We start from the raw sequence: 21,345 nt of genomic DNA, 5'->3' as shown, positions 1-21,345 counted from the left end.
TTGTTTCAAATACATGAGAAAAAGAGAATAAGGGTTTGTAATAATATTCATCTTTGTGTTTTATCACATTTGTTTTAACAGGGCAATGCTTATTTTAAACAAAGAAACTATGATGCTGCAATAGAATGCTATACAAAGGGAATGAATGCAGATCCTTACAATCCCGCTTTGCCTACAAATAGGGCATCTGCCTTTTTTCGGCTAAAGAAGTAAGTTTGTTGGTTTCCATCATATTTCACTTCAAATATAATCAATTTCAGAGGATATTGAATTACATATGTTTTTTACATATGTTTTATTAGAATACATTTACCACACCATTATCTGACAAAAATTTTGTCTTGCTAGTTTTAACCTTGTAATTTTCTCTCTCTCTCTCTCTCTCTCTCTCTCTCTCACACACACACACACAACACGTATTATAATAAAAAACAAGACTATTTTTCCAGTTGGAGAGCAGTGCAAAATAGAGCTATCTGAAGAATGCAAAATGTAGTACAAGAAAGGAAAGAAAAACTACCGTATATACTCGAGTATAAGTCGACCGAATATAAGCCGAGGCACCTAATTTTACACAAAAAACTGGGAAAACTTATTGACTCGAGTATAAGCCGTGGGTGGGAAATGCAGCAGCTACTGGTAAATTTCAAAAATAAAAATAATTAATTTGGGAAACGATCTCACTATCATGAAAGGTTTAATTGATTCACTAACCCAAAAGAAGAAGATGATGATGACAGCGGGAGGCAGGAGTCACTCTCTTCCCTCCCTCGGAGGCCTCCTGAGTCAGGAGTCACCACCGCCGGCGCGCCCCAGTCCCGCCGCTGGAAGGGAAAGGCAAAGCGCTTTTTGCCTTTCCCTTCCCGGCTGGGCTGTTGGGAGTCGCTGCCGCCGGAGGCCGCGACTCCACACCATTTTTTTCAGAGGGAATCTGACTCGAGTATAAGCGAGGGGATTTTTTCAGCACAAAAATGGGCTGAAAAACTAGGCTTATACTCTAGTATATACAGTAATACATTTTTAAAATATATATGTGCTTTAAGAAGAATTACTTCATTCCCATTGCAATTTTGTTACACATCAAATTTCACCTTAAGGATGCTCAGGGAAATGCATTTTAAAAATCCCATTTTAGTAGTAAAACAATTCTGTGAAGTGAGGAAGACCAAGTGAGAATGATAGGCCCCATGCATTTAATGCTTGAATAGACTTTGAACAATTTGTGCTTCCTTTTTGTTATCATTTAATTTGGATTCTGGGCAAGAAAACTTTGTCAAACAGACAAAATTTGGAGAGTTCGCTTTAGCAAAGCATTCTTCACTCTTGGTTACTTTTGTGATATTGTTACTTGGAACACTTCTGGATTAAAGAAGAGAACCAAATTTTAGACAACTTCTTGTTTTCTGCTATTTTCTAGAGTTTTTTCTCATGCTTATTTTAGGTTTTGAAAAACAAGAATCTTTTGCTAATCCTGTGTTAATTTTGCCTGTTAATGGGTCTTTTTAAATACTTCACAATCTTTAGTGTATTTAGTGCTTTCGCAGACAACCATCCACCAGGGTGGAGGCTCCCTCATGGGGTGCAATCAAACTTCCAACCCGGATCATCCCAGATCAAAAACTTCCAAAAACCTCCTGAGTGCCGCCAGCCTGCCAGGGCCCCTTCAGAAGTGGCTGCCGGTGGAGCCCTGCTACCTGTGCCGACTCTCCCGCCACTGACTTTGGGCTGCTGTGCGCCAGCCTGCATGCCTATTCGCTGTTGCAGGCTTACCATACATCTATGCTGAGCCTGGTGTTCTTCAGACCCTGGTGGGTGCTGCACCTCTCTTACCAGCTGTGCGAAGCAGGCATTAGGGCTGCCCCTGGTCGCCTTTGGCGCCTGCCTCATCTGCGGCTCTGCAGTCACCTCGCCTTCCACCAGCCCAGCTCACCACCAAGACCCAATCGAAAACCTCTGAAAACGTGAGCGCTGCCAACCTGCCAGGGCCCCTTCGTGAGCAGCCGCTGGTGGAGTCATGCTGCCTCGCCCGCTGCCATTCCATGCACAGCTGGAATGAGAGTTGCAGCGCCCACCAAGGCCCAAAGGTTTTCCAAGGTTTTCGATCTGAGATAATTCAACCCGGCCAGGCAGGAGCAGTCCTGCAGCGCTGCCAAGAGCAGTGCTGCCAGGAAGTAAAGAGGCCAGCAGCAGCATGGGTAGCCGCTTGGCCATTTAAAGACTTGTGGATTTCATCTCCCAGAACTTCCCCTCCCATCATCTCCTTCCCCCTTTTGGGTGGGGTAGCTCGTGCCCACTGGATCTGTTGGGGTTGGAAATTCGATAGCGCCCCACGAGGAAACCTTCACCCTGGCAGACGGTTGTCTGTGAAAACTGAGATGGACAGCCGGAGGGGTGGATGGGGGAGAGAAGGGAATGAGAAAGCACAACCCTTTCTCAGCACAAAGCTTCACAGAAAGCGAATCAAACCATGATGAAGGGGGGATTTTCCTGTGAGTACGGTGTTAAAAGTTAACATTTCAGAAATGTTACCGGTACCTGCAGAGGTCTCCTGGTGCAATGCTCTGCTGCAGATTTAGAGCATACCTTCACCTTCCCTGCATAGGATTGCAAGGCTGGAGGCTTCATCTTGCTCTGATCATCCAGAAAACCCTCTCCCTCCCCCATTTCCTTGCTGATCATTCTATCCTTGGGGAGCTCTGCACAGACACACATTCCAAAAATGTTCCCTCTGAAACCTTCAACTCTGCAATCCTGCGCAGGGGAAGGTGAAGGTTTGCTCGGCAGAACATTGCACTGAGAGGCCTCCGCAGAGAGCAGAATGAGAGGCAGCTCCCAGCCCTTGCTGGCTCAATTGATCGGGCTGTGATTAAGGGGCCAAGCCTCCATGAGGTGACTGGGGAAATGCGGCACCCACAAAATCAGCTGTTCCATGGAGCAAGTTGCTGGTAAGACCATTAGGCAAGGAGGCACTCCCGGCCTCCCAGAACATGGGGAAAACAAATAAGGCTTCCACAAAAATAAGATCTAAATTGAAACACCAGTACCCTATCAGTGGTTGGCTAGTATTCTCCTCAAAATTGGACAACCAGTGTGAGAATTTTTTTTTACACAGTCCTTCCAATGTACAGTAGTAGACTATGTCTTCAGCAGCCTTGATAGCTTATGAAGTTAAGAATGGAAGCTTTTTTAAGCTTTGCTCCAATTGTTCATTGATGGCTTTGAGAAATAATATGGTGAAATAGTTAAGATGATGGATCTAAAAGACCCAGGTCCAAATCCTCCCCTATGGTAACTTGCTAGATAACTTTGTACAAGATTCCTCAGACCTCGGTAATCAGAGAAATTGGAGGAAGATATCTAATGCAGAATTACTGAACTACTGAAAGAAATGTAGCAGATAAATAATTTCAGAATTTATATCAGGGCTTGTCATTTTATTAGTAAGTTTTTAATGAATAATTATTTTAATAGTCATACAATTCCATTTCAGGTTTTCTGTGGCTGAATCTGATTGCAATTTAGCTCTTGCCTTAAACAAAAATTACACAAAGGCTTATAGCAGAAGAGGGGCAGCTCGTTTTGCCTTGCAAAATTTTAAGGGTGCCAAAGAAGGTACATGTCATGTATTATATCAGTGGTCGCCAACCGGTGGGCCTCAGCCCACTGGTGGTCCGGGAGAAAATTTTGGTGGGCTGCAGCGCACCAGTGTCTGCAACAGGGGTGATACTGGCAGCAGTTGGAGTGATGCATGCAGAAGATCGCAGCATCGGAACTCTTCCCGGGTGTTCCAGGGCCTGCGAGGAGGTGGGGTGGAGGGAAAGGAACCTCTGAACTGGTGCTGGGTGCTGGGAATCTGATGTCCTAAGGCTGACAAGCCACGTGCTGAAGACCAGATGGCTGGTGGGAAGGTAGGCCAATCCTGCAGTCTCCCTAGCTGCCTAGCAAACCCGTGTCGTGGCTGCTGCCTCCTGCTTCAGCACATCAAGGAGGCCGAGCAGCAGCGGGAAGAGCATGGACTTCCTGAGCCACAGGAAGCGATTGCTAGCGATGCCCTCAGGTGAAGATATTGCAAGGGGGAGGCTCGACCCACTCTTCCTCCTCGCCAGAAGTGCTCACACACCCAGTGGGAAGGAGGAGGCTTGGCAGGTGCCAGAAGAGTGGTGAGTGCTTCTGGCAAGGAGGAAGAGAAGCTTCTGAGGGGAGAGGCATGGGAGATCGCGCCCTCCCCTCGCAGGCCAGGGAACACCCAGGAAGGGCTCCGATGTCGCGATCTGCACATATCAGTCCATCCGCTATCGGTATAACCCCTGTTGCCCCACCACCCCGCCAGCCATCTGGTCTTCAGTATGTGGCTCATCGACCTCCAGACATCAGATTCTCACCATCCAGCACCAGTTCAGAGGTTCCTTTCCCACCCCCACCCCCACCCCCGGGGACAGGAGGGGGAAGAGAGAGAAAGAGGGAGGAAGAGGGGAGGAAGAGAAAGAGGGAGATCGGTAGAAAGAGAGAGGGAGGGAAAGAGGGGGAGTGAGAGACAAAGAGAGAAAGAAAGGGAGAAAGAGGGAGAAAGAGAGGGGGAGGGAAAGAGAGAGAGATGAGAGATCCCAGTGTTTTGTTTTCTGTGGGAAACGGGGCCAAATGACTCTTTTGAGTATTTAAGGTTGGAGAAACAGACAGCCAAGTTAAGTGCCTGAAGGACCCCATCCCATCGGTGGGAGTCCAGGTGCTTCAGCGAGCGGGCCGTTGGATTCGTATTACTGGTCCGTGGGATTTAAAATTATGAATTTGATGGTCCTTGAGGTCCAAAAGGTTGGCGACCCCTGTGTTGTATAATGCATTCCTTTTTTTGTTGTGTTTTGCAAAAACTTTGATTTATAGAGTATATATTTCAGTTTATCACTATTACTTTCCATTCACTGCTGCTTCTCCAGTCTCAGCATAGAAGAACTTGGCCAATTATTCTTAGGTTGCCTAAGAGGGTTTTTTTGTGTTATTGTGGTAAATATTTGTGATTTTAAAAAATTTAAACACTGACATAATATGCTTTATTTGATCTTTGTAGAAGATCTTACAGATTTGTACATAAAAGTTATTTTTTACAGTTTTATCCCATCTTTAGATAGATGATAGGCTATGTTAATAAATTGAAAACAAAAAATGAACTGTGGCCATGTTCAATCAAAATGAAAACAAGTACATGCAAGAGTTAGTTTCTAATATTGTAGAATATAACTATAATACTCTAGACCAGCAGTGTCAAACTCGCAGCATCAAGTGACATATTGGACTTTTTTCCCCTTTACTAAACCGGGCGTGGGCATGGCCAGCACATGACGCATCCAGCCCATGGGCCACAAGTTTGACAGTTCTGCTCTAGACAATGGAGTGTATTTCAGGAATGAACTAGTTTATCTAGCTCACAGTTTTTGCACTGAACCATGTCATATTTTATATAAAGAACCACTACTGTATCATAATGGAAGCTTTTTTTCTTTCTTTAAAGAATTGTCTTATACAATCATCATTTTTGAAAATTCTATCTTGATATCTTCATGCAGATTATGAAAAGGTTTTGGAATTGGATTTAAACAACTTTGAAGCGAAGAATGAACTAAGGAAAATTGAACAGGTGAAGAACATCAGCTTAATCAATTTGCCAATGACCATGATTCTGTGTAGCCTAAATATTTGAAATATTGTTTATGTTTTTATATTAGGCTCTCTTGTCAAAAGAAAATTGTCAGGCTGAAGAAACAGATACCTTTAGGAAAGTAGAAATTGCAGAAGATGAACTGAAACAATTGGAGGAGGATACAGATACCTTTAGGAAAGTGGAAATTGCAGAAGATGAACTGAAACAATTGGAGGAGGAGCAGTTGAAGCAAAAGGCTCTGGCAGAAAAAGATTTGGTAAGCAGCAATGCAAGAATATTTTTCAGGTATTTAAATTGGAATGTTTTTGGTCTAACCATTTCTTGGCCAGTGGCAGAATGACCATGCTATTCACGGATTGCATTCTAATAATTGATAACTACGTTTGCCCAATATTGTTAAACTGATTTTTTTTCTGTGCTTGCTTTGCATGTCAGTAATTTCAGATGATGCATTGCCTACAATTGGCTTATGACATCTCAATTTAGCTTATAATTTCAACAGTAACGCTAATTGTGGTATCAGGCAGTGTAGTCCAAACAACTGGAGACATCATGTTGCTTACTGTATGATACCAAGCACACAGAATCCTATATAGCTGTCTGAAAAATTTCCCCGTGGTCAATTCTTCCTGCTCTATTCTTGCAAATAAAATTATTGAGAAAAGTGTTATTTTCAGTAGTACATGAATGCATATATTTAGATTACAACATCATTTATTTCTTTACCCAAATATGATAGGGTAACAGATATTTCAAAGAAGGTAAATATGAAATAGCAATAGAATGTTACACACGTGGAATAGCAGCAGATGGCACCAATGCACTTCTTCCAGCAAATAGAGCTATGGCCTATCTAAAAGTTCAAAAGTGAGTTGTGTGAATTTATCCTTTTTATGTATGCATTTTTATGAAATTCACTTTTAAATGCATAATGATTTTTATTAAACCGTTCATTTTATTGTGTCATTGAGAATGGCTTACGAGGAGTCCTTGGTGCTCTCTGAGTTTGCTTGTTTTCTTATAGACGTTTCATTACCCTAACTAAGTAACATCATCAGTGCTAGTAAGGAGATTTGTCAGTGCCAGGCTTCTAGAAATTCCCTGGCATTTTTGGACTTGGCCTAGTCTAAGATTGTCACATTTTTCCCAATTGATTTTCTTTGATAATCAGCCATCAATAGACACATAGACATTAACAACATCTATAGACTATGCAAAAGAGATAATTAATCAGCCCAAAAGGGAAAAAGACTCCACCTCTCCACCAATAATCAGCACTCAGATCAGCATAGATTAACTCCAAGGTCAACTTCAGACCAACAATCAAGTAAGCAATACCCGAATCAAGAAACTGCTAAAATAGCCATCAGTAAACTGTCCAATCAAAGAATCTCTGAGACTGCTCCCATCCACACAGACAGGCAAGACACCAGAATGTAAACTGACAGCAAATAGCACTCCATACTAGCACTGATGATATTACCTAGTTAGGGTAATAAAACGTCTGCAAGAAAACAAGCAAGCTCAGAGAGCAACAAGGACCCCTCTTTTCAACCCTAAGCTACAATATTCTTTATTGGTAGAATGGCTTACATTAAGTAGTTCTGAACTAATACTTCTCACATGTATTTTAGTTGTACATAATTCATCAAATTTACATGTTTTCTTAGTGGACTTAATTCAGTCACAATTATGTATTTATTTGCCTTTCGTCTTTATTTTTTATCAACATTCACAAAACACAACTAGTAAAAATCCAACAACATCTTGCAAGGAATTATTGTTGTTAGCTTCAGATAGAGTATCTTACCATTCTAGTATCTACAAGATTTTTGTTTCTTATTAATAAACATATATTAGCCCTACCCTGTTGAGGTGATTTTACATGCATTCTAGTATATATTTCTCTTTCATACCTCACATAAAATATGAAAACCTTCATTGGAATAGGTGAGAATTACTGTATGCTTTAAGAGCTCAAAACTGTATTAAATTATTCTGTAATAAGTATTTTTTTAAACAAGCAACTCTTTATCAATAAGATATGGAGAAGCAGAGGAAGATTGCACTCGAGCTGTGCTATTTGATCCTTCATATTCTAAAGCCTTTGCCAGAAGAGGCACAGCGAGAGCTGCCCTTGGAAAACTAAAAGAAGCTATGCAAGGTAGGATTGTGTGCCTATTTAATGTTGTCCCTTTTTCTATCCAACTTTTTGAAGGAAGCAACTCCAATCCAGCAATAGCATTCAGATATTCAAAATGCTGTGGTATACAGTAGCACAAGGTTTTATTAAAAAAAATCTAGTTACTTTTTAGAAATTTAAAAATTAAAGAATAGATAATGTCACTATTACAAAAATCCTATAGGTTTTAATCAGAGAAATGATTTGGAAGTCCTGTTGAAGCTAGTCTTGCCCTTTAAAGATATAACTGTACCATTGTGAATAAATGTGCATATTGGAAGAAATGCACCTACTTGTCTCTTTCATAAAAATATATTAAAAGCCTAAATTCTTTTTTTCTGCCTTTGCTAGATTTCGAAAGTGTCCTGAAGCTGGAACCTGGAAATAAGCAAGCAATGAATGAAATAACAAAGCTTAAAAATGTACGTGTGCTTATGCTTATGTATTTTAATACCATCTTGCAACAGCAATTAATTGCTTTTAATCTGGATATTTTGTGGGTATTAACCTCTTTAGATTTCCATGGGTATTTATTTGAGTAATCTTTTCTTTAAGGAGTTAATCGCAAAAGGATTTTTGTCAGACACTGAATATTTTGGACTATCACAGAATGAATCAGAAATACAAAATCTGGTAAAACCCTTTGATAAGCCCTTACATCTGAGATCAGCTGTAAGTAGTACTGGTTTGTTTGCTTAAATATAAATATTTTAAATAGGACAAATATAGTTAAAAATGTGACATTAAAAGGTGGGAGGAGGTCTTAAGTATTAATGGTAAAAGGATGCAAGTTTTAATTTTTTTAAATTTTAGTGAGAACATTTTTTGGGATAGTGTTTCTGCAAGGATAAGCAATTTGGCTAATTGAAATTACTTGTTTCTGACTCCAATCCTGTCTCTCTTATTCATTTACCAGTAATCAAATACTTCTATATAATAATGAGGGAATTGTGGGTTTAGTAGATAACAACAGAATGCTTCTTGATAATAAAACTGAATAAATTATCCAGGATTCAATTTCACTTATCCAGTTCAAAGCATGTTATTGAATCTAACCCAGAATATATTTAGGTTAATTGCAAATCTTGGCCACCAATTAATCATGATTCTCTTGGGTTTGAGATGAGGGTGAGATCATTAAAATCCATAGGTGGGCAAAACATTTATTAGAACTAAACAAAGTTAGTCAAAAGAGCATGAACATTTTTGAATCACAGTATTAAGTCATAAAGTTCACAATAAAAATACCAATGTCAACTTCTTGGACTCAGTATATTGGGTATTGTTGGTAACAGATTACACTCAGTCATCAGGAACAAAGCAAATGGTTGGTAGCTGATTTTAAAACCATAGTTGCTAGTCTTCACATGTTGATAAGTCAGGAATTAATAAAGAATATTTGTCATGGTTGAAATGAGGGATCCTTGGCGCTCTGTGAGTTTGCTTGTGCACTTGCAGACATTTCATTACTCAAAATGAAACAGCTGCAAGAACACAACGAATCTCAGAGTGCACCAAAGACTCCTCAACTCAGGAATTGGCCAACACAAAAAAAGTGGAATTCTGGTTTATTCTCTCCTGCTGTTTTTTTTTATCTCATTCTCCTTTTGCACATTCAAATAATGATAAACTAGCATTTTAATCTTATATTCAGGTAACTGAAAAATCAGGTACAAAAGGTATAATTATTTAAAGGAGTAAAATTTCAGTTATTTTCTTCATTCTACCTTTGTAGAAAGGTAGATTGATAGATAGGATACAACATTTCCCTTGGATTATTTCTGTGGAAGAGATAGACAAAATACTCTTTGTTTTCATTAAGACAGATACAGTTATTCTTCAAAAATGTTGCTCATTATATGTAAAAGTGTGCTTCTATGTTAATTCATTGCTCGGTTGTTTTTGTTTATTTAGAAACCTTTAAGAAGAATAAACATTGAGGAAATTAGTAATGATGTGCTAAGTGCAAATTTGATGTCCACCAGAGAATCTGAGCCTATTCAATCTGTTTTTGATAACCCAAATAAAACACAGGAATTAATATCTATTAAGAATCAAAATGAAGATTTTTCTTCTCCATCTGAGACTCCCAAAGCAAAGCTGCTGAAAATAGAAGAAATTGGTGATGCTTTGTTGACCGGGTAGGCTTGTATTTTTTAGAACAGAAAATTATCAATTTTTGTGTTCAAAGGCTTTGTAAAATAAATATCCTATGCATGAATTTGTGCCAAAAGTATATTATGATTTTCTCACTACTTTTTGGAACCCTTTAAAATTATACATGAGTTTAAGAATCTAGTTCAACATTTCAACTGCTAATTTACATCTCTACAGTTTTAGTATTTGTTCAGCTTAATTACAGAAGAAAATTTGCATAAGTTGCTACACAAATGACAATTTGTTTTCATTCTTTCAGAGATTCTAATGCTACATTAGATTTTATACACCCCCACCCCATATATAGATATTATATATAAAATATTCAATTGGTAGTGAAATTCTATTCACAGAAAATGTCTCCAGGGTAAGTAATTGTATATATTTCCTAAGGCAAAATATTTATCCAAACAGAAATTCTCTGTCTTAATATTTTTAGATCTGTTACCACAAACACTGTGAAAGAAAAACCATCACTTCAGCCTTGTGCTATAAAAAAACAAGCTAAGAGAGAAAAATACATTATATCTTCTGTGTCTGAAGTTTCCGTGCCTCCAGTCCCTGTGAATTCTTTCCAACTTGAGTCAGATTTCCGAAAATTAAAAAATTACCCCAATCAATTGTATACATATTTGAAGGTAAGATAATTCATTCTTTCTATGGTTTGTGGTGACTAATTTCTCCCACATTTTTGGCTTTTAACAAATTTAATTTCGAGAATCAGTTTGATATGGTGGTTAAGGCATCAACTAGAAACTGGGAGACTGAGTCCTGCCTTAGGCACAAAGCCAGCTGGATGACCTTGGTCCAGTCACTCTCCCTCAGCCATAGGAAGTAAGGAATGGCAAATCACTTCTAAAATCTGGTCAAGAAAGCTGCAGAGACTTGTCAGAGCAGTTTCCAGAAATCAAGACTGACTTGAAGGGATTCAGAAAATGGTATAGCTTAATTGTGTAAGTATACTGGCATCTTTCTTTGAGATATAATTACATATTCTATTTTATTTATCTTATATTTTTGTATTTTTTTTATAAAAAGTTTTTTAGAGTTACATACATATCAACATGTGAACAATATGGCAACTGGGTGTCTTACATTTTGATACAATTAAAATAATACTCAATATATTTAACTTTAATAAACTTCTATACTTCTAATATTCCTACCTATGTTTGTTATTTCCAAAATTCTCATTCTTTGGTTTTCAATTGTTCAGTATCTAACTTGTATACCAATCCTTATATTCAGATATCTTCCTTTTACATCCAGTAGCATGTTAATAATCATGTTGGCTATTTTTTCCACAATCTTATTTCATTTTAACATTAATACACATCTTAATATTCCATTATAATCTTCTATTCATTTATGTATTCAATATTTCATTGTATTAGTTGTTTTATGCCAATCCTCATGTTATTCAAATATACTTAATATCACCCTCATTCAAATTCTAGTTTTCTTGACATCATCTTATTATTAAAGAAGTGTATTCCATTATTTCCTCCCTCTCCAATTCCATCCCAGTTCTAACTTTCAGTTATGCCACTACAATTTCCAAGAATATTCCCTAATAGTCTTTTTTAATATAACATTTCATTTATCAAATATATCCTTCCCTTTACCACAAATAAAACATCAATAATCATATTTAATACATTTAACAAGTCCTTGTAGTTCTAATAATACTCCTGTTAATATTAAATTCCAATCTTCCGTTATTTAATTAATATTTCAATACATTATTTTTATACTAATCACCACTTTAATGAAGCCTACTCAATTTAACTATCATTCAAATTCCATTTCATATATTCTATTGTCGTCCCCCCTCTCTAATTTCCAACCCTATTCTAAATTTAATTATATCTTTGTTATATTGGAGAAAGAAAAAAAAGAAAAGAAAATTTAAAAAGAATAAAAATGTTCTTTAACCATTATCTCTTATTTGCTTTAAAGTGTTAAACATTCTCTTTTTAGCTCGCCTCCCATATTCCTCTCTCAAATCTTTGTCCCTGTCTACTTCCAGATCGTAACCTATCATTTTAAATTTTTCTCCACCCTGTTCCATTGTCTAATTTTCAAAATGTCTGCTCTTGTTTTTGTTTCTCTCTCAGGGGAGTCATCTTGCAAATTTATTTCCTCTTTCCATTCCCTTAAGATACTCTCCTCTCTACTTATTACATCCATTATTATTATATTTATTTTCTCTTTTTTCTCATTGCCACAGTCTATTTGTTGGGTTTTTCTCTGTATTTTCTTCTGATCTTCTAATTAATTCCTCTTCTTCTTGTGCATCTTGTTCACTCCTTTCCAGTTTTTCTTCTATGCTCTGCATTTTGTTAAGATTTTTTTTTCAGCTGTCCTTAATATCCTTAGATATTGACACCATTTCTTCCCAGATCCCATTCTGTTCTTGCTGGTGAGACATCTCGTTTAATTTCTTTGAATGTTTTTTTTAAGGCCAATAATCCAAAAATCCAAAGGCAAGTTGAATATTCACGCCAAAATCACTTCTCACAAAGTTTAAAATTCTTGTATTTTATTTTCAATCCTTTTGTTGAAACTTTCAAAGTCATTTCAATAATATTTTCTGCTTCCTGGGAATATCTTGTATCTTCCTTCCTTACTTAGGTGGAGCATTTAATTCGCATTAGCATTTAATGTTATTTTAGCCAGTTTTCAATTTTAAAATATCAATCCAAAATAATAAAGTATCTGTTTTTTTAAGTATATAGTTCCAATATTTTAAGTATATAGTTCCAATATTTTAATATGCTTCCACAAAACAATATTTATCCTCTTTAAAATTCCAATTTTCTATGTTTTCTATATTCCAAAAATTGCCTTCTCCCTCTCCTTCCCACCCCCCAGCTTTAAATCTTTTCTCTTAATACTTGTACCGCTGCTTTTAATATGACAGTGAAATCCTTTTTTTCCCTGGCAAATCTTTTTGGGGTTAGATTTTAAATAGTTCTTCTCACCCAGTTCCGTATATTCTCCACTTTCTCCTCTCCTGCACAATGCTTTGGTATTCATGGCTGTCCCAACTGTGGTGGCCATTTTGACGAGCCCCTTCTCACCTACGTGGCATAGAGGAAAAAGCTCCAGGGTTAAATCAATTTAATTGACCTGCAAAGCTGCTGTGTGTTTACTTGGAACTGAAACTTGAAACATTTGTATTAGAATCAGAATAGAGCTGGAATGGACCTTGGAGGTCTTCTCGTCCACCCCCCCCCCTGCTCAAGCAGGAGGTCCTATACCATTTCAGACAAGTGACTGTCCAGTCTCTTTTTAAAAACCTCCAGTAATGAAGCACCCACAAACACCAGCCGGCGGGGATGAGTTACAGGCTGAGCTGGCGGGGAGAAGAGGCTGTGGGCCACTCGAAATTTGGAAACAGGCCACAATTGGCCCCCGGGCCAGACTTTGGACATGCCTGGTCTACAGTTTGCTGGGTCTATTTTTTTTTTCCTTTTTTGAAAATGGGTACCACATCAGCTCTTCTCCAATCCTCTGGTAGTCCCCTGGTGCTGCAAGATTTTTTAAAGATATGATACAGTGGTTCTGAGATAACATCTTCCAGCTCCTTCAGAACTCTGGGATGTAATCCATCAGGTCGCAGTGATTTATATTAGTTAAGATCAGATAGGTGCTCTCTAACAATTTTCTTGCTTATTTTAATTTTTATTTCTAGTCTGTCTTTTACAGTAGTATTTTTGGTAGGTTGGGCTATAATTTTTGTGTGGGTGAAGACTGATGCAAAGAATGAGTTAAGCAGCTCTGCTTTCTCTCTACTGCCTGTTACTTCCTTGCTGTTTTCTCTCTTTAGTGGACCTACTGTTTCCTTGACTTTTTTCTTGTTATTAATATGTTGAAACTTTTTTAAAATAAACTTTGACTTTTGTTGCAAGTCTTTGTTCATTCCTAGCTTTGCTTTCCTAATTTCATCTTTTCAACTTCAGACTATCTGCTGATATTCTGCCTTATTTCCTCTTCCATTTTTTGAACTTATCCTTTTTTGTCTTTCAGTTTATCAGAGAGATATTTGTGCAACAATGCTGCTGGTTTCTTCTTGGGTTTCTTGTTTTTCTTTTTCAGTGCTGGACTGGGCTTTAATGATCATATTTTTCAGTGTTTCTCATACTGCTTGAGTTGTTTTCCCCTTTAGGATTTTTATCCATGAAATTTTGCTTAAGTTCTCTTTGAGTTTGTTAAAATCAGCTCTTTTAAAGTTTAAGACACTGGTTAATCCAACATCCAATGTGTTTGCATTATATTGAATTCCAGCATGACATGATCACTCGCCCATTCCAGCAACTTCAACTGCCTCTATCACTTTTTGTCTATTAGTAAGAATTAGGTCCAGTATAGTTTTTCTTCTAGTTCCTTCCTTTACCTTTTGGATGACAAAATTGTCAGATAAGTTGGTTAGGAATCTGTTCGATCTCCCACTTTGTCTCCCGATTGATATCAGGGTAGTTAAAGTCTTCCATTACTACTGTGGTATGTTTCCTGCATACATTGGTTAATTGATAGCAAAGAGTTCATATATTTTTCTGATTGGCTGGGTGGCCTGTATTAAAACTACTGCAATGGATCTAAAATACAATTAAGTTTCACACATGTATACTCAAAGCAAGCTTCATTTGTTAATGAACTGAAGCTGAGGGGAAGCAAAAAATAAAGCTGAATATTTCTCCAACTAAACTTGGCTGTAATTGTTTATTTATGAATTTTAAACCCTGCCTCAATCCATTTGGACTCTAGGTTGTTACAATGTATAAAATAAATACAATAATAGCATTATAATAATATAAAAATTAGGGTAGGGTAGGGTAGGATAAGATGAACTTTGGGACTAAGTGTGAACCCTTCATGGTAGACCAGGTCAAGAAAAAGACATTGCAGAAATTATAGAAATACTATTTATTAGGGTTAGGATTGGCTACAATAAATTATGTTTGCATTTTTTAAAGTAAGCTTTATGTAAGAATATGAAATCTATTAATAGTAAATATGTGGTCTGGTTTATATATATTTCTATTATTAGTCTGATTTTCTTTTGTTCTTCCAAAGCAAATTGATCCTTCCCTTTATCCTAACCTCTTCCAAAAATCATTGGATCCAGAAGTTTTTTGCCAAATCTTGAAAATTTTGCAGGATTTTCATACTAAGTAAGTTTAAAATGATTTTCTCAGATTAATTTACTATTGTATTTTTGGTTGAATTGTGCCTTTAGCTGAATTATCAGTTTTAATATTTTCTGCTGCATATTTCTTGAGACAAATTTGTTCTTTCTGATACTAATAATATACTAATATTAGAATTCATACTATTGGATAAGAAGCAGGCACAATAAATCAGGGGTGTCAAACTCAAGGCCTGGGGGCCAGATCCAGCCCATGGAGCTGGCCTGGAAACAGCAAAGAACCAGCCCGCAGTGCCTCCACCAGCTAAAACAAACTAAAAACAAAACAAAAGGAGAAATGTTTCCCATGTAGGAAGGGACAGGAAAGGAGAAAGGGAAAGAAAAAGAAAGGAAGATGGGAAGAGACCAAGGAAGAAAAAATAAGGAAAGAGGGGAAGGAAGAATGAAGAGGGAAGAAAAAGAAAAGGAAGGAAAGAAATAGATTATAATGAGAGTGAGGGAGGGTTCCAGGGAAGTCCTGCCTTAGCATTTGGCCACCACAGATGCCCCACCGTGCCCACTCCCACCCCCGGACATGCCCAACCTCACCTAGCCCCCCAGCCCTACAAAGTCAGACACAACTGTGATGTGGCCCTCAATGAAATCAAGTTTGATACCCCTGCAATAAATTATTATGTAATTTAAGATGTTTTAAAACATCTTAAGGGGTAAGAACAGCAAAAGTAGTTCCCATGGTTGAAACACTTCAGTGTGACTTTTACCATTTTTTAATAGAAATTCAGAGCTGATCCATAAGTACAGTTGCCATGACAATTTTTTCTTTATACATATCTGACAAGATTGCATCTCAGAAATACTCTGAGCTTCTGAATAAAGTGTTAAATTAAAAAATGAAAGCATTCTTTTTTTGCAGACTTATAACTAGGGAAGAAGAAGCAACTCATCTCAATATTTTTGTGCTATGTTTCAGAACATTCTGAATTTCTAGAAAGCACAAAATTCTACCCAAATATTGTTCTGGAAGGGATCAGTGACTACCTCTTGAAAGACGTTGTAAAGGTCTTCCATCAAGCTCTCTGGGCATATTGGAAAATTCAGCAGATAGAATCTATGGTCTTGATTAATAATAGTTTGCCAAGGCCAACTAGTAAATATTCTTTTTAATTCAAGATGCCAAAAAAATTAAACCAAGAAAATAATTCTTCTTAAACTTTTACCAGTATCTTTGGGAGAGGGGTAGTTACTTTTTAAGAGGAAGTATAATTTATTTAGTGTAGTTGCATACTTGTATACAGAAGAAGAAAAATTTACAGCGACCAAGGAAATAAAGATTAGGCAACTTTTTAATATAAATGGAATGTTTCCATTATTGTGTATCTATAATATAGAACAGATTTTATTTGTTTGTTTATTAAATTTCTACACTTAAGTGATTCTGGGCAGTTTAGAACCAGATAGTTGCAGATACAACGGAATGCCGTATTTGCAGTTTGAAGACATTCTCTTATTTAAACAATGGCAATTTTGGGAATCCATCAGCTAACAGAAAAGTACAGAAGAGTCATTTGGTTTTCAGGCAGTGACTTTATTTTCATTTTAGCAACAATTCTATATTTTATACTGTATATAGCTGCTTTTAGAGTATGCAGCTGTGTGAATTATTTTCAAATATGCATTTTTCATTTTAGTCAATGTTGTGCTATTTTTATGCCACGAATAAAAATAATGATATGTATGAATTAATATCTTATCTTACAAGGAAAGAAGAGCCTTTACTTATCCTTGAAATTCTGCACAAATTATCAGAATCCAAAAGATTTGATATGGCAGTTATGCTTATGTCAGAGTCAGAGAAAAAAAGTAAGTAAAACACATTACTGGGTCACTATTAAAATCAACTGGCTTGATAGTTTAGAGATTAGTATAAATGTTGCAGCATGTCACTATTCCAGATATATTAAAAACATTTATTATAACATTTTTTCCACAGAAACCCTTCTGTCCCTGAAAATATTTAGGATTTGTTGGGTTTGTGAAATGCTTTCTAGCTTTCTAGTTCTTTGGATATCTTTTATTTCAGTTTATATTGGAAGATAATAAGGAAACAAAGAACCAAAAATGAAGAATGGCCAAGCCATCTTCTGCCTTTTTTTTTGTACAATTACATCTGGATAGCAGTGGATTGTATTGTTCATAAAGTTAAGCTTAAGGAAATGTTACAGTTTATTCCAAGTTTAATATGACTCTTAGTTCAGTAGGGCCTTTTTAATATATAAATTGAATGATGATATAATTTACTAAATGCTAAATGTATTTTTAATTTGAACATAATGTAATACCAGATTTCTCTCTCTCATTATAGCTGTGCGTTGTTTATTTGATCATTTGGAACAATCTCATTTGGAAGATTCTCCTATTAAGCAACTCAAGATAAAATACAGCATTTAATTTAAAGACTTTTTGAATCTCTGTATAAATACAGATTATATACTGCTTTGGAAGGACAGTTCCATATAGATGATTATGATAGAGAATTTCAAGTTCATTCTGCTTTTTTGTTATGAGTTGATCCACCATGTTTTGCCTGAATCTTATTTAATTTTTCATTTTGAATATTCTGTAGAAACAAGATTGACACTTTTACAATATCAAATTCCATTCTTTATTAGTTGTGTGTTAAAATTATATATTTTATTTGTATAAATAAATTCACAAATGTTAAATTATTTCAAATCTTTTTTTTATTTGCAATAATTCCAATATTTCTTGACAGAATTTCAAGCTTAAACAAGTGAAAAATCATTTTTAAAAAACCCTGTATGCTTTCCTTATTTTTATTATTTAGTCTTGGTATCTTTTAAGAACATTTGTTTGCCGTTAAAATTTCACTAATTACAATTTTGACTATGTGAGCTTCTTTTGACACAGAACCACTATCTATACTTGATTGTATGTGATATATAATCCTTAAACAAGGAATAAGATTTTACTTCTGAGTACCATGGTAGGATGTGCTACAGTAGAGGGAATTGCTTTTTAAACTATATAGCCAAATGTGATGTTTATATAGTAAACCAACCTATGGATAATCCTTTCAGGTATATTTACTTATTTTATTATTTCTTTATCCCACTTTTGTATACCTCAGGGTATCAAATATACCTAATATTCCTTCTTCCTCCTTCACAACAATAACAACCCTATTCGTACATAATAATGAGCCTTTCTCCACAACAACAACCCTGGGGAGTAAGCTGGCATGAAAGAAAGTGACTGACCCAAAGTCACCCAGCTATTTTTCATGCCTAAGGCATGATTAAAATTCACAATCTCCCTGTCAGACCTGCCCCAGTCTGATCCCTTAGGAAAGAAAGACTCCATTTGGTTGAAGCAAAATATTCTTTTACTACAAGATGTTGGCTGCAGTAAAGTCAGGCTAGATATGGGTTTCCCATGCTCAAAAGATAAGAAAGGTTTCCCCTCATCCTAGTCCTCCCCTTGTGACCAGTCCATCTTCAGCCAATTGAAACTTGCTGAAGAGTTTTGAGAACGCTGTTTTGGGGTAATCCACATTTTTTCTCAGGGTGCGTGGCCTTGTATACAAACTGGTTTTGTGCATGTCTGGTCTTTATTACCTGTCATTCCTCCCTCCCTATTTCCTTTCACACAGCTTTATTGCCCGTCTATCCTCCCTCACCACTTCTACTCTTTGATGGCAGGACCTGTGAGATGCCAAGCTGAATCTGGCAAACCTGACATTCTGCCCCCCTTGGCAGAAACATTGGTCCTGTAAAAAAAGGGGGAAGGGAAAGAAAGAAATTATCTAATTATCAATTCAATGAGGTTTATCTGGGTACTATTCGTGGAATTTTTTTAAGCAATCTGTAGACTTTAATATATTTAATAATATCAACCTATTCAGTCTCCAAAGGAGGGAAGGCTTTCCATGCTACCAAGTACTGGATTTCCCCCCAGTGCATATGTCCAAAATGTATTTGACTTCAAAGTGTTGCTCTCCTCAATCATAATGGGGACAGGAGTTGGTTGTGACTCAGGACCTAGGGAAGACATGATCTCTGGCTTCAGTAGGCTGAAATGAAATACTGGGTGTATGCGTCTGACCATTTTTGGCAAAGTTCTACAATCACTGGATTAATTGACTCAAGTTCTGTGGTCATTGGGCTAATAATCCATTTTATGGGGAAAGGTCCAATTTTTTGGACAGTTGTCTAGATTATAAGAATTTGATAGGATGGATAGATAGATAGATAGATAGATAGATAGATAGATAGATAGATAGATTTCAAAGATAGATAATAGAAAAGTCCTGGAAGGACCTAGGCCAAGTCACTCGACTAAAAATAAACAGCAGCTAATGCTCTCCACTCAAACCACATTATTTCTCAACAGTGTTCCTTAAAAAGGATGCATCTATGGAAGTTCTCTTCAAGTAAATGCATACTAGCACATCCTTAAAGAGATCAGGATCAATCCTTTTCCTCTCGCCAAACACTACTTCCACAAGAAAGCTTTCACGACTTCCCAGAACCAGCTGCTGTTTGTAGGATTACTGGTTATGATTATTAATAAAATCTGTGTATATCCATTCCTGATGTATTCATGTTCCTTGTAGGAATGACTCGAGTGCACAAAATCTATTTTTTTAAATTACAGGAATTTTGTTCTCAGGTGGGGGAGGCAGAATAATATTTAATTAAATAGCTTAGGAAGCTCAGAATTCCCTGAATCAATTATTTTAGATAACTAAAATGATGGCAGATTGTCTACATATTCTGATGTTACTCAGTGTTACTTTACAGAATGTTGCTGCTGCTATCTGTAACAAGAAAAAATAACACTGAAATTTGTATAGAGATGAGATAATTATTCCATGCTTGATACAATCTCCAATTCTTTTCCAGTAGTTTGGTAAAGCTGTTACTATCCTATTGTCACTTTGGGTTTTGCTATTAAAATAAATGATCAAGTGGCTAGACTAATAACAACAACAACAACAACAACAACAACATAATAATAATAATAATAATAATAATAATAGTAATAATAATAATAATAACAACAACAATAATAACAATAATAACAATAATAACAATAACAACAGCAATAATAATAATAATAATAATAATAATAATAATAATAATAATAATAATAATAATAGCCTAAAGACCTAGGCAAGCACTTAAAAACAATTGGCGCTGACAAAATCACCATTGGTCAGCTGCAGAAGGCCACCTTACTGGGATCGGCTCGCATAATTTGCCGATAAATTCACATAATTCGCATAATTCACGTAGTCCTGCTTGGGAAGTGTTCGACTAGTGATTTGTGATACGAAACCCAGCACAGTTATTTTGTTTGCTGTGTACACTGTTGTTTTTTGTGTCAATAATAATAATAATAATTAATAATAATAATAATAATAATAATAATAATAATAATAATAATAATAATAATACTTTATTGTCATTGTACATATATATTACACAGTATACACATACAACGAAATTCACATAACACCCAGAGACCAGACCCAACACGCACACACACATGACAATCTCCCAAACTATCATAAACTATTTAAAAATGTCTATAGTGACCTTCCTTTTCCTGGAATATATAGGGACTAGCTGGATACCCGTGCTTTGCGACAACACTATGTAATTGGACTATGCAGGAGAAATCCAGTTTACAATCTGTTGGCTCAGTGGTGGTTGGTGATTGAAGCACATAAGGGAATATCGTTCCTGCTGCCTTGAGTCCGGAAGCAGTTCCATCGGTGGAACATTTTGGTGTGGTACCAACGTAGTACTGTAAAGAGCCCCAAACCACTCCTGAGTGAAGGAGTGGAACGTCTGCCAGTTTGAACTGAGGTAAAGGAATGTGAGACAACTGGTAGTTGGAACAGAGTTTTTTTTTTTCAGATGGGGAGGGGGAATAGAACTCCTTAGCATCAGAGCATGTTAATTACTGTATTAAGAAATAGTAATGATCCGATGGTCATTTCAAAAAATCATTTCTTAACGAGCACCTAGAAGCCAAGAGGAACATACGTGCCAAATTTCAAGTTTGTAGGCTTTACGGTTCTGGAAATTTTGTGATGAGTGAGTGGTACTTGGCTTTTATATATATACATTACTATACTAAGCCTTCAAAGTTATTTACAATTTTAACACCATTCAA

At 36.5% G+C, this 21,345-nt stretch overlaps 1 protein-coding gene across 3 annotated transcripts in view; it reads left to right on the top strand.

The window, feature by feature from the left end:
* Positions 1 to 17,870, top strand: part of RPAP3 (RNA polymerase II associated protein 3) — a 33,438-nt gene extending 15,568 nt beyond the window's left edge. For 2 of the 3 annotated variants that reach the window (XM_026667822.2, XM_026667821.2), the window contains exons 5-17: positions 82 to 209; positions 3,491 to 3,612; positions 5,559 to 5,629; positions 5,718 to 5,909; positions 6,393 to 6,520; positions 7,696 to 7,817; positions 8,187 to 8,257; positions 8,391 to 8,507; positions 9,750 to 9,976; positions 10,432 to 10,630; positions 15,072 to 15,169; positions 16,904 to 17,004; positions 17,507 to 17,870. In XM_026667822.2, the coding sequence (XP_026523607.1) occupies positions 82 to 209; positions 3,491 to 3,612; positions 5,559 to 5,629; positions 5,718 to 5,909; positions 6,393 to 6,520; positions 7,696 to 7,817; positions 8,187 to 8,257; positions 8,391 to 8,507; positions 9,750 to 9,976; positions 10,432 to 10,630; positions 15,072 to 15,169; positions 16,904 to 17,004; positions 17,507 to 17,592 (1,662 nt within the window). In that variant the 3' untranslated portion in view covers positions 17,593 to 17,870. The remainder of the gene's footprint in view (positions 1 to 81; positions 210 to 3,490; positions 3,613 to 5,558; positions 5,630 to 5,717; positions 5,910 to 6,392; positions 6,521 to 7,695; positions 7,818 to 8,186; positions 8,258 to 8,390; positions 8,508 to 9,749; positions 9,977 to 10,431; positions 10,631 to 15,071; positions 15,170 to 16,903; positions 17,005 to 17,506) is intronic. The other variant, XM_087967931.1, reaches the window with a different exon arrangement.
* Positions 17,871 to 21,345: the final 3,475 nt, after the last annotated feature.

This window comes from Notechis scutatus, chromosome 6 (assembly GCF_049901735.1).
Source record: "Notechis scutatus isolate UNSWTSFEM ecotype Mainland chromosome 6, rNotScu1.2, whole genome shotgun sequence".
Lineage (NCBI taxonomy): Eukaryota > Metazoa > Chordata > Lepidosauria > Squamata > Elapidae > Notechis > Notechis scutatus.
The sequence above is the reverse complement of the archived record's forward strand: the minus strand, read 5'-3'. Positions and strand labels throughout refer to the sequence as shown.